Source organism: Neovison vison, chromosome 8 (assembly GCF_020171115.1).
Source record: "Neovison vison isolate M4711 chromosome 8, ASM_NN_V1, whole genome shotgun sequence".
NCBI lineage: Eukaryota > Metazoa > Chordata > Mammalia > Carnivora > Mustelidae > Neogale > Neogale vison.
Window position 1 is genome coordinate 16,186,762 of NC_058098.1, and position 14,211 is coordinate 16,200,972.

Here is a 14,211-nt window from a genome sequence, read left to right on the forward strand (position 1 = left end):
GCGCGCACAGAAGCACTTTTCTATCTCCCGCCAAGCGCGACGGCGCCGCCCGGGCCTGGCGCGCGGGCGGGCTGGTGTGCGCGGGGCGGGGCCTGCGGGCTGCGCGGGGGTGGGGCCTGCGGGGGTGGGGCCTGGTTCGGGGGCGGGGCCTGCGGACAGGCGGGCGCCTCTCGGGCCCAGAGCGGTGGAGTGCCAGGGCTGCCGGTGAGCGGGCCGCGTTTGGGAACTTGAGGAGTTGAACCCACTGTCCTCTGACTGAGGCCGGACCCAGGCCAAGTGTGTGTCCGGGGCGGGTCAGGAGTTGCCCACCCAGCAAAGACTGAGGAAAGGGAGTGAGACACAGGGATTGGGGAGTCAGGCTCGGGAAACCAACCGTGCAAAAACCCCCACGCTACTCCGAGTCTCTCCTCTGTCCCTACAGCCCCCACCCTAAGCAGGCCCCTCACCCTATGGACCCGGGCTGTGCCTTCGAACTGTCTCCCTGCTTCCTCTCCAGCTTCGAATTCGTCGGCTCTCGCACCTGGGCTCAACTCCCGGCAGCCCAAGGGAGCTTTCTAAAATGCAAACCGATCTTTCCTCTCCAGAACAGAAAACTTCTCTCCTCTCCCTCGCGGTAAAATAATCAGGTCGATAGGATTCTACCAGATCCACCACCCCGCTCCTAGCCAAAAGAAACTAGCTAGTTTCCTTGTCTTTGCGTGGGCCATTATCTGACCCGGAACGCTTCCCGCCCCTCCCACCAAATTCCAGTCTATCCTGTGCTTCTCTGTCCATGATCTGCTCTTTGATTAGCCGTTTTCCTCTCTGAACTATAGGCACGCTGAGGTCCAAGGGGCTTCAGTTCACCGCATTGTCCCCAAACCCCGAATAATCCATGTGTTTAGGCTCCTAGAGGCTTAGTTTTCCATTTTAAGTTGCCATTTACCAAGTACCTCCCAAGAGTGGTGACACCCACGCCTCCCAGGGAGGAGTGCTCAGAGGGAGGTAAATAAACTGCAAGACAAGTGCCTGGGGAAATCTGGTTGAACCCCAGGCTCTTAGACCCTGCTTGTGTTTCAGATTCCTCTTCCTGAAAGGAGGGGCCACCTTCCTGACCACCTGGGGACAGCCTAGCCAGCTGCTGCAAACTTCATTTACCACAGCAGAAGGAACACTGAGGTCTTAAGTGCCAGAAGCTTCCACATCAATTAATTCAGGTCTTCCCCCACCCACTTCCTTCATAAAGTAATTCATGCAGACATCCCCTCTTCATTACTAGAGCATGATATTTAAGAGTGCAGACTCTGAAGCCAGACTTCTGGGGTAAAGATTCCCAGCCTCATCATTTACATTACTAGTTGTGTGATCTTAGGTAAATTACATAACTCCTCTATGCCTGTTTTCTCATATGTAAAAATTAGATTTATCAAAAATTGTCTTTTATTATGTGTAGCCATTATTCTCTAGGCTTTATAAATCATTTTATGGATGCCTGGGTGGGCGTCTGCCTTTGATTCAGGTCATGATCCCAGGGTCCTGGGACTGAGTCCAGAGTTGGGCTCCTTGCTCAGCCCAGAGCCTGCTTCTCCCTCTGCCTACTCTGCTACTGCTCCCTCTTTCTCTCTCTGAAAAAGAAATAAAACCTTTAAAAAAATCATTTCAATTCATTTAATCCTCATTACAACACCATGAGGAGGTGGTGTTAGTATTATCCTCTGTTGGCAGATGGAGAAACTAAGACACAGCTCCCTCCTGCCCCCTCACCCATACTAAATGGCAAAACAGGGATTCAAACCTGGGCCTGGGCTATCTAGTTCTAGAATCTATACTCTTTTTTTAAGATTTTATTTATTTGAGAGAGAGAAATTGTGAGCATGAGCGGGGTAGAGTGGCAGAGAGAGAAAGGCAGACTTCCCACTGAGCGAGGTGCCTATTATGGGGCTCCATCCCAGGATCTGGAATCAAGACCTGAGCCAAAGGCAGACTCTTTTTTTTTTTTAAGATTTTATTCTTCATTTATTTGTCAGAGAAAGAGAGGAGGAGAGCATAGACAGGAAAAGTAGCAGGCAGAGGGAGAAGCAGGCTCCCCACAGAGCAAGGAGCCCAAAGCAGGACTTGATTCCAAGACCCTGGGATCATGACCTGAGCCAAAGGCAAACACATAACTGAGTCACCCAGGCATCCTTAGAGTTTATGCTTTTAACCACTACACTGTACTTTGTAGGGTAGTTGTAGGATTAAATAAATCAGTATGTGTAAACCACTGAGAATAATACCTGGCCCTTAGTAAGTACTATTTTACTTTTAGTTGTTGTTGTTGTTATGATGATGATGATGATGATAAAGGAGAGTCAGAAGAAAGACACACAGAGACAAGGGGTCCCTGTCCTAAGAGGAGACTACCCTAAAAAGGAAAAAGACCCCATCCTGTTATTCTAGACTTTACCCAGTGCCCCAGCTTTAAGTTGTCCTGCTGGGAAGACATAGAGCTTGTATGTGACAGAAAGGAAGGGAATGGCCTTGGGTGTCCTAACCCAGGCCCAGGGGCCAGCTCAACAGCCAGCAGGATATTTTTTTTTAAGATTTTATTTATTTATTTGAGAGGGGGAGAGAGAGGATGAGAGTAGAGAGGTCAGCAGGAGAAGCAGACTCCCTGCTGAGCAGGGAGCCCGATGTGGGACTCGATTCCAGGACTCCAGGATCATGACCTGGGCCGAAGGCAGTTGCTCAACCAACAGAGCCACCCCGGCGCCCCCAGCGGGCTATTTAAACAAAGAGCTTGATCCGGCATGACTTGTCTTAAGTCAGTGGTGGCTACTGCCTTCTTGATCCCTGAGGCTATGAAACACCACCCTGGAAGAAGCCCTCAACCCTTTTCCACATGAACAACTACCTAATAGGTAGATGAGCTGCATGGGCAAAAATTTTCCAAAAGCTCATCAGCTAATAGGTAAATGAGTAAGCAGACAATTAGATATATTAGGGTAAGATAAACTTCAGGGGCTCTGGGTACCCACCCAAAAGGGTCACTGAAGGCTTTCAGGCCTTGGTGATTTAGTAATTTGCAAGATAGCCAATGTGTAATAGCACTTCTGGCAAAGGGAGTAGCCAGTGCATACCAGGGAGAAGAAATATTAATAGGTCCTCAGGGATTGGCCAGAGTTGCAGTCATTTTTGACTCTTCTCTCACATCACTTACCTGATCCATCTGCAAATCATATTGGCTCGATCCCCAAACTTTACCTTAAAATATATCCAGGGGCAAAAGCACATAAAAAGATGCTCAATACCGTGTCATCAGGGAAATGTAAATTAAAACCACCCAGTGATATGGAGCCAAGAAAAAATGAGTGCATATGTCCACACAGAATTTTACATAGCTTTATTTGTAATAGCCCCAAACTGGAAACACCCCAAATGTCCATCAAGATGACTGGATAAACAAATAATAGATATAAAATAAATATATACACACTGTGGGATATTACCAAACAATAAAAAAGAATTATTGATACAATACGAATCTCAAAATAATTTTGCTGAAAGAAGCCAGAGTGAATACTATATGATATCATTTACATACAACTGTAGAAATTGCATAATAGAACCAGTTAAAAGTGAAAATGGTTGCAGAGAAGGGATTACCATGGTACACAAGAATTCGGAGGGAGTAACTGATATGTTCTATTTATAAGACTCTAGGAGTCCCTCTTCTATCACTAGGAGACATATGGGGTCACTGATCACAAAACAGGGGAATCAACTCTGCCTGGGTTTATCCTGATCACGCCAGTCCCTGCTGTGTCCTCATTTATGCAACTGCGTAGGATGAGAATTTGGTCTCTCTTAGAAACCACCTAATCCAAATTTATTTAGTTCCCGTAATGGGGAGGAGACTCTGAGACGAGTGCCAGGGCCCTGGGCTGCTTTATACACACACCACGCACTGCCCACACCCCTGACCTCTACCCTGGGCTTCCCGGGCATCAGGAAACTTAGCTTTCTTTTGCAATGTGGCCACTTGTCCTGGAACCAAGCAGGGAAGGAAGACTCGCAGGTTAGGGGGTTCCCGCACAAAGTTAGGGATGGAACCGCCTAGGGACGCCGAAGCCTTATCCAGCGGACGTGGAAACCACCTCCAGAGCCTGGCCACAGACGGCACACGGCGGCATCACCACCCTCTTCTGTGAAAATGGGAAGAAAATCAGGCTTTGGAGTCCACCTGGCAGTCTGTCGCCGCCGCTGTGATCCGGAGCGAGTGACGCGACCGGTTTCCAAGAGCCCCTTCGTAAACGGGGTCGCACCAAGGTCCAGGACCCCTGACTGCTGGAGCGCGCGCGTTGTTTCGGGCGCGGCGCGGCGCGGCGCGGCGCGGCGCGGAGCATCGCGGGAGTCGCACGGCCTGACGTCACCAGGGGGCGCCTGCGCTCGGGGTCCGCTTGTAGACTGGCTGGCTTCTGGGCCGTGGTGCTCATCCTCTCCCCGAGCGGATTCCTCGCGCGCGGTCCCGCTAGCGCCGCGCTTTCGGAAGTGTAGTTGCTGGAGGGCTTCGCAAGACGCCTGCCGTTTCGGGTCGTGCGGAGAACGGGTGGTAGAAAGGATCGGGCTAGAGGGAGCGGGACAGATAGGCGCCCTCCGACATCATGGCGGCCATGGAAGGAGGCGTCCAGCAGTCGCCACGGCCCAGAGCCGTGTTGACTCGCTCTGCTTCCACCCGGCCCTGACTCCCCGAGTTGTTCGGCAGCGCTGGACAGGCTCCTGACGCTGCAAGTTTCCTTCGTGCTACTTGTAACCGTTTGCGACTCTACGAAGTTAATTTCTCTCCCTCATTAGATTGTGACCTGAGCTAGGATAAAACGGTGGTGGGTTTAGCGGTAAACTGTGATACAAGCAAAATACGGTATTCTTTTCAAAGTAAATATTTCTTCTTGTCTCTTGAAGTCAGCGGGAGAAATTGATAACATTGGTTGCAGAAAGGGAAAATGAATGGCTGAAGAGGGTGAAATTCTTTTCAATATCCGTCAATTCCGCGCATAGGTATTACCTGACTTTAAAAATTTCATTAGGGCATACGTAGCGCTCTAGAACCTTTTAGGGAATAGAGTTTGAATAAAACCCCTCATATTTGGCTTTATAAACAAGAAGTAATCTAGCAAAAGCCACACTGTAGATCTGTGAATCATAAGAACCACAGATTTTCCTTCTTGGTCTTGGGGAGAGAGACTTTTGTTCCCAACACTTTTATCTCCCCATTCTCATTATACCTCCTCTTCGTTTTGACACTCAAGTTTCTTTGAGTAGAGACTATTTGAGTTCAACAAATAAAATCTCCCAAGTTATTTTTATGCTGTTACCTGCTAGGACTGGTATCATCACTGTGTGTGTATGTGTGTGTGTGTGTGCGCGCGCGCGCGCGCCGCATGTACTTGAAACACTTGTTCGAGTCAGTTAACTTTTCATGTTGGAATTTAAAAACACCCCTGCTCACTACCTTAACCAGTCAGTTGAACTTAATTTCACTAATAGAGGACCAATCTGACATACACAGCATCAGCTATGAGATATTCTTGCCAAAAATGTGTAATTCAAAGCTAGTCAAGCCTTTCAACCTAACTTCCAATTTGCAAAAAAGGAGATAATGGAATACTAGACACCTTGAGGAAACCATCAGAAAAATCCAGAATGTGGGACACCTAATTTAAAAAATTAGGGGGGGTGGCACCTGGGTGGCTCAGTGGGCTAAAGCCTCTGCCTTTGGCTCAGGTCATGATCCCAGGGTCCTGGGATAGAGCCCTGCATCGGGCTCTCTGCTCAGCAGGGAGCCTGCCTCTGCCTACTCGTGATCTCTGTCTGTCAAATAAATAAATAAAATCTTCAAAAAAAAATTTTTTTTAATGGCACCATTCCTACAACAGCAACAGTTCACATCCCCATTACCTCCTCTTGGGCCTATATCACACTCTCCATAAATGGCCTTCCTTCCACCAGTTCCCATCTTTATAGAACTCACTAGTTAAGCTGTTCAATTGCATCACATCCCTTACAAAGGGGCAGTACTGCAATCTTCTGTCCGGCTTTCAGGGTTCCCTAAAGTTGGTTCCCAGTATAACCAGTACACTGCATTACCTCATCAGCTGCACCATTCAAGCAGGTACAGTCTCCCATTGTCCTTGGGACAGATGATCGTATTATAACCCAAATGATGACAGAAATCAGTGCTTCAGGAGTTCAGAGGAGGGTGACAAAGTGTGGGTAGAGATGACAGTCTCCAAATGGTTGTGTCCTGTGGACGGGTGGGAGCTGAAGGGGTGAGTGATCCAGTAAAGAAGGTATCGATCTACTATTTTATCTTTTTCATTAGGCACATGGGGCAAACAGACCTTGTGGGTTAAGTTTGTTTTTATGCTTCTGAGCTAGTCCAAAAGCTGAACAATATTCATAAGCTTGACATTTATGACTCAGATAAAGGAGACTCAAATTCAGAACTAGAGGCCAAAGAAAAGACTTCAATGAAAGACTGTTTCAAAAATTATAAAAGTAAAGATTCAGTCAGATTTAATTTTAAAAATGGAATGTATCTTACATAACAATCTTGTTAGAAATACCTATCTGGGCACCACAGGAGATGCAGACCTACAACTCACTGGGTAAAGAGTATATAGACAATTTTGATAAAGAGTTGAAGAGGAATTCAAAAATAGTTTACAAAGAAAATCAGGAGGCAGAAGATGCTTCAAGAGGCATGATCCTCAGAAATTGTTCTGGAATGCTGGTTCACTTGTATCAATGTCATGTTCCTGGATGAGGGAGTAAGACACAGAATTTTAGTATTTCAGTATGAAATGGGAACTCCGGTGTTTCCCACTTTAAGATTCTGAATCATTAATTGGGACACATAGGTAATCTCTGACTTGAAAGCTGAATCCAGCTGAAGGATCAAATTTTCACTATCAAGACAGGGCTTCTGACTACTGCCCACCATCCACAATGGGTAGGGAGCAAATAGAGTTGAAGGCACCAATGCAAAGACCACACCAGACTTCTTACCCTGGCCTTGTGGGCCTGTGTCTGCCCTGCCAGCAACATGAGTACTTCGAGAACTGACCTGAGCCCCGACCCACATTACAGTGCTCCAGCAGTTATACCAACTCCCTTCTGGGGTCCCTTCATGGCATTATTCTCAGAGCACTGAAACTTCCCATATAGTATTCCTGTCTCCCCCACAGCTCATGGCTCAGAAAGAGCAAAGGCCACATTCTTCTTGTTCACTACAACAGCCCCAACATCTACCATGAGTATCAGCAGAGCCAGCTCCTGCCAGCAGAGGATCTAATCTTTCCAATCAGCATCTAAAATCCTAACCATTTACATATGTATGTAGGATAAATGGCATATACATATACATACATACATATATATATGTATATATATAATGGACTTTTCTTCTTTATACTGTTTTATAGCCCTTCCCCCCTGCAACTCCATTTACTATATCCTGAATGTCTTCCAAGTCCTTAAACGTTCTAAACTTTTTTTTCTTCCAAACATTTTTAATCTTATGAATGTATCCTAGGAACTTAACCAGTTCCCTACTGATGAAGATTCTTCTTCTATTAAAACAATGCTATATTGAGCATCCTGGTTGGTAAATCTGTACACATTCAGGATTATATTCCTAGGGCAAATTCTGAGGATTAGAATTATTTTGTCAAAGATATATTTTGGGGGCTTCCAAAGAATATTATAAAACAGATCTCAAGAAAAGTGGGAAAAATTTACTCTCCCATCAGTAGTATATAAATGCCCATTTACCAGCAGTGGTTGAACATTTAATTTTAAAGGGATAGACAAAATGAAGACCAGGTATAACTTTGAAGTTCTTTGTCCTCAGTCCAGAGAAAGATAATTTCTGACATAAGGTGCTAACCTCATGGCTGGCTTCTCTAGCCTTTGTTCCGGTCTCTCTAACCACACTGGCATCGCTGCTATTCCTCAAACATGCCAAGCAAAGCCCAGGCTCAGGGACTTTGCATAGGTCTTCCCTCTGTCTGGGACACTTGTCTCCCACCTACCTGCATGGTGAAATCCCTCAACACCTTCAGGTCTTCGCTCCAATGTCACCTTTGTAGTGAGATCTACCCTTAAACACCCTCCCTATTTAATACTGCCACATCAGCACACTTGATCCCTGCTCTGCCTTTTTTACACCATCATTTGTAGCATACTATATTTAGTCTACTGTCTAGCTCGTCCAACTAGAACAGAAGTTCTGTAAGTGCAGGGATCGTTGTCTGTTTTACCTAGTAGATACTTAATAAATCCTTGCAGAATGAATGACTGGCATAAAACACGAGAAGTCCAATTTAGGGAAGGTACCCGCAATCGAAAGGCTCCCACTTCAGTGGGCTTTCTGGGCTCTACCTGGTTCAATTTCTTGAACTCCACCACTTGGAAGAAGATGTGCTCAAGGATGTGTTTGGCATCTTGTTGGTCCTTTGGTAGTTTACTGGTTACTCCAAGAATGTCACCACACTTTCTGACATAGAATTCCAGGTCTTCTTCAGTACCTAGGTATAGTTGGGGCAGTTAGATGAACCCTCATGTTCTGTCCTTCCCCAATACAGACTTACTGTGGTTTAGGCATCCCCCTGTCAGGTTCCTATACCTCTCGAGATCACTTACCTCTTCCTAAGGTAATATAACTGCAGGACTTAAACAATAACAAACTGAAGAGATCTCTGATATGCTGCTTTTATAAATTAGGACAAAAGTAATTAGAATAAAGCTGGACTAGTTCTGGCTTTCCTACTCCCAGAGCCAACATTCCTACATTACAAAGAACAGGAAGAACTAGTAGGAAATCAAATTACCATTCTCTGAATGCAGCAAGGACCATTATGAGAAAGGCATATGGGTATTTTAAACAGCATTTATTACAGCAGTATTATAGAAAAGGAAATTAAAGAAGAAAAAAATCACTCATAATTCCACCCATAACATATCTCTCTGTGCAGCTATCCCCAACAGCCTGATACTAAGGATGGATAACCATTACAGCCCTTCTTACACTGCAGTGTAATTCCTTTCTTTGTTTCCCCTTCTGATGTGCATTTTTTTTAAGTTATGACATAAATGTAAGTTTTTATTAAAATATTCAAACCAGGGGCGCCTGGATGGCTCAGTGGGTTAAAGCCTCTGCCTTCGGCTTAGGTCATAATCTCAGGGTCCTGGGATGGAGCCCCGCATCAAGTCTCTGCTCGGCAGGGAGCCTGCTTCTCTCTCTGCCTGCCTCTCTGCCTACTTGTGATCTCTGTCTGTCAAATAAATAAATAAAATCTTTAAAAAATAAAATAAAATAAAATATTCAAACCATACAGCTGCAAAATTCTCTTGCTCTAACTCTATCCCCACCAATACCACCTAAGGTAATTACTCCCATGTGCACCTAAATATTTACATATGTGTAAACAATTGGGATCAAACAATAATAATTTGTAAGTTACTTTCATCATTTAATGAGGTATCACAGACCTCTCATGTCAAAGCTTATGCTCTGTATCTTTTAACAGATCTATGTAGAATATTCCACTGTATTTCAGTGGGCCTACTAATGGGCCATTAGAACACTGATGGGCCATTATAATATTGCCAATTTTTTGAATGCTACAATTAGTATCTCTATAGCTATATTTTTTGTTTCACATTTCTATAAGGATTTCTATAGGATAAACTGCTAGGAACAGAAATGCTGAATCAAAGCATCTGACCCTTCACAGGTCTCTTATTCCTTCTGGACCAATCACTAATGTCTTGCTAATTTTTGATTGCTCAGCACCTACCACAATGCCTGACACGGAAGACAGATGCAGTGAAGGTGCTTTACATTGAAGTATTTTCATTTTTGCACACTCCTTCCTGGTCTTCGGGCACACAGAGATGTTGTTGACACAGTTAGGATCCTACTGAACATGAAAGTTTCTATCTTGTCTTTCTTCACTTAGGGTTCTCACTTAAGATCTATCAGTGTCACTCCCTGAACTTTGAAAACCATTTTTATAAGGACATGTTGTCCCATCAAATGAATGTGACACAATTCACTACCACTCCCCTGCTATTGAACACCAAGTCCAATTGCTTAAATAATTTTTATTCCCAATCTCAAAAATAAATAACAGCAGTCATCTGTGTACCTTCCCTTATCACCTTTGATTAGATTCCCAGAAGTGGGGTCACTGCCTCAAAATGGATGGTCAGTTTTATGCCTCTGAGCTCATGAGTGCAGGCCCATTTGCTCTGCTGGAAACAGGGCATCTCAGGAGGAGAAGTGGGCCCAGGGTCAGAAGAACCACTCACCATACAGCCGTGTGGCCTGGAGCCTCAGGTCCTCATCCACGTGTCAAGGCGAGCACACACAACTCCCTCCAGGATCCCTTCCAGTTTGAAGTCTCTGTACTTCTTTTGGCCCTGACTGAGGTTTCTTACTTAACTGCTCCTATGACCAGTGACCTAGATTTGCTAAGTGACAGCCAGGGTCAGGATCCATCCTCTGGTTACTCAACAGGTCCTAAGAACTAAGGACCTACAGGGATTAAAGCTGAGACCTTGGGGGCGCCTGGGTGGCTCAGTGGGTTAAGCCGCTGCCTTTGGCTCAGGTCATGATCTCAGGGTCCTGGGATGGAGCCCCACATTGGGTTCTCTGCTCAGTGGGGAGCCTGCTTCCTCCTCTCTCTGCCTGCCTCTCTGCCTGCTTGCGATCTCTCTCTGTCAAATAAATAAATAAAATGTTTAAAAAAAAAAAAAAAAAAGCTGAGACCTTGGCTTCTGCTTTGCACCATGCTCTAACTTACTGAATTAACTGGCCCAGAGAAACAATCAGTTACGTGAAACAAATGGAAACTCATTTTATGCTACCTTTCGTATTTTGTTCTCCCTGAACAAAATCTAGCTTTCTCTCATGGCAAATCTCAGAAGTTCTCAATTAAGTAAAACTTATTAAAGAAAACAAACAAAATTCGGCCAAACTTACACTTATTTGTAATCTGAGCAAGGCGGGCCTTCTCAGAAGAGAACGTCTCATCTAAGTCAAATAGCTCCAGCGGAGGAGGTGGTAATTCCCTGAAACTGGGAGGGAAAACCTAAAAGGAATAAGGTCTTTCATGAAACAACATATGCAAAGCCATACCTGGCAGTGATAAGATGGAAGGGAAATGAGAGGCCAACTCAGCTCTTCTCTGGGATGAACCACCCAAATGCCCATCATCTCCTCCTGCCCTAACCCATCAGACCACATCAAGGGAGACAACCAGCCCAATGTACACAACCAAACAGAGCCAGCACTAAACCAAAACTCAGCTAAACCAATCAAACTGACATACTAGTGCTCATTAGTGCAAGGATGAAAGCTTACGGCTATTTGTGTTGAACATTTGACTGTACAACATGTTTCTCATTTAACCATGAGGTCATTAGGGACAGAAATTGGGGAAGCAGATGTAGATTCATGTAGAAAGTGCTAAACCTGGAGCCAGAATTCGCAGGTATGAGCCAGAGGTATGCTGAGAAATGTTTCATTATCAGCTTTCAAGACAACAGAACGTAGGCCTGCTCTGTGCTTTGTCATTTTCTACGATGTAAATTCTCTCACCACGGCCAATTTGAAGCTACCAAAATGAAGCCGAGTGGCTCATAACGTTCCAGAATGTGGTGGGATAGGACGATTTTAAAGGTGGGGAGAGTTTCGCTGGACAGGAATGTTGAAAGTAACCTGTGCACACGTGCCCCACCTCCCCAGGGGGCTGTGAATCTCTGCCATGAGCCTGAGTACCTGCTGCCTGGAAAGCTGCAGCGCGAAGCATTTCCTCCTTTTCACCCAGGATTCCTCCTCTCACATATGCCCTCCAACGACACAAGATGGGAAACGCTTAACAGCCACAGAAGTCCACACCCTTGATTTCTCAATTGGGAGCTACAGCCAAGGGAAGGCCTTATAGAATACTACTGGTTTGGCCTCTGCATGTTCAGAGCCAGAGAAACGTGACTTCATGAGAACTGCCACACACATACGGTATACGTATGTACATGCTTGGCGGAAGGACCCACATGATGGCCCAATTGGCAAGGTAAGGGCAAAGAGCGGGGCTCTGTAGCAGGATCCCCCAAGCACCCCTACTCACCGCTGGCTGAAGGGCCGGCAGTGGTGTCTCAAACTGAGGCTGGATGAGCTGGAGAGGTTCATGTTTCACATTTAGCTGTTCATGGGCCCTGTGGGAATAAGAAGACAAAAGTAGGGATCAACATGCAAAACGCATCTAACTGACCTCACTATGCCCTTCTCCATCAAACCAGGGGGCTCAATGCTTTTGTAGAAAAACACACAGAATGCATTATTTATAGGTAAGGTAAGGATCCTTTTGTGAATCTTCTCTACTGTGTCGTATGGTATTAACTATGTCGAGAACTGAAAGGGAAAGTTCTTTCAAGTTTCATATCAGGTTTCACCTAAACGGGGTTTTTTATCTTCACCCAGTGGATAATGTCAGTCTTATAATTCACTCTGTTTCCTTGTTTTTACAACCAAGGGATGAGAATCAAATCTAAAGTCTGCTTCTGGCAACTGAACAGATCTGTATAGCATACACATCTTTCTTTTTAATCAATTTATTTATTTTTCATCATCTTGACACCCAGCATGGGGCTGAAACTCACAACCCTGAGATCAAGAGTCTGCATGCTCTTCAGACTGAGCCAGCCAGGCGCCCCTAGCACTATAGTGCTCCTGGCACCCCTGAGTGCTCATTCACTCAGCAAGTATTTACTGGACATGTACCATGCACCAGACAGTTTTATACCCAGGAGAACAGCAATGGTGGAAACAAGAGACCAAGGAAGCCCTTGTAAACTTACATGCTCCATGAGGACAGGCACACAATAAACACAACCCAAGGTGCCAGGTATTAATAGGTATTGAGAAGAAAAACCAGGAGAAAGGGTTAGAGGCAGGGAGGAGGCATGGGGTACAGCCTGTCAGAGAAGCCCTGAGTGAAGGGAAGGAGCAAGTCATACACTTACTTTCACAAGTATGCCAGGCAGAGGCAAGAGCAAGGAGAGCAGGAGTAAGGGTGTGAGGGGCTTTCACAGGACTGCAGGGCAGCCAGCATGGCCACAGCAGGGTAGAGTGCTAGTGAGGAGTTCAGAATCAAGTACTGACCTTACCCCTGCGTAAGGTCTTTCTTTTTGATTGTGGCTTCCGTTCTGCCTCCATTCTCTCAAACCTTCCTTTATCTTTTTATACTGTACCTAATTTTGTAAACTGGCTGAACTCCTCTGGGAATGAGGCAAATTAAAATATACTCACCTAATTTAAACTATACAGATATTTGTGACCTTTTTTAAAAAAATTATTTATTTATTTATTTCAGAGAGAGAGATCACAAGGAGGCAGAGAGGGTGGGGGAAGCAGGCTTCCCGCTGAGCAGAGCGCCCAATGTGGGGCTCGATCCCAGGACCCTAGGATCAGGACCTGAGCTGAAGGTAGAGGCTTAACACACTGAGCCACTCAGGTGCCCCCATTTGTGACCTTTTAAAATTAAACTGAACAAGCAAATGCCAAAGGGTGTGGACAAAGTTTATGCTTACTTCTACAGATGGGTGACTTCAGTAAGGAAAGAGGTCTGTGACTGCAGAAAGGCACTGAGCTGAGCTTATTACCATGACTTCCCCCACTATTCCCAGGTGCCTGGGGAGAAGCTTTCCTGGCAATGCAGCAGATCCCTCTGAAGGGAACAGAAACAACTTTCACTGAGTACCTATTGCATGCCACACATTGTGCCAAACCCTGTGCCAGGCACTTTAACTTATTTCACTTACTGCTCAAAACAACCCTGGACGGTGGGTATAATCCTCTATAGAAGAGGAAGCAGATGTATCAAGATGAAATAGCTTTCCAAGGTCACATGGTTAAGAAGGGACAAGGGCAAGATTAGAACTCACAGCTGGCCAATCCCTGCCAACCAGAGGCCCCAGGACTCAGTCTAAACTGAAGGCAGAATGCCGTTAATGGCAGCATCTAAGCTAAAGGTCCCAGCACTGGCACACAAAGAATCCTGCTGCCAAACCCTGGCCTCTGCCATCCCAGCCACAATTTTCCGCTTTCCACCCCCTGATGGAGCCAGCTATATGGAAGCCCTGTGTGAATAACAGAACAAATCCCATTGCCTCGACCTTTTCTTGCTC

General features: G+C 45.6%; 1 protein-coding gene across 1 annotated transcript in view; it reads right to left on the minus strand.

Annotated features, from left to right (window-relative positions):
• Positions 1-6,511: 6,511 nt before the first annotated feature.
• IFT52 (intraflagellar transport 52) overlaps positions 6,512-14,211 on the minus strand; it is a 37,081-nt gene continuing 29,381 nt past the window's right edge. Inside the window, exons 11-14 of the mRNA XM_044263010.1 lie at positions 12,153-12,240; positions 11,006-11,114; positions 8,401-8,546; positions 6,512-6,776 (exon numbers count right to left, since the gene is read on the minus strand). Of these exons, the coding sequence (XP_044118945.1) occupies positions 6,729-6,776; positions 8,401-8,546; positions 11,006-11,114; positions 12,153-12,240 (391 nt within the window). The 3' untranslated portion in view covers positions 6,512-6,728. The remainder of the gene's footprint in view (positions 6,777-8,400; positions 8,547-11,005; positions 11,115-12,152; positions 12,241-14,211) is intronic.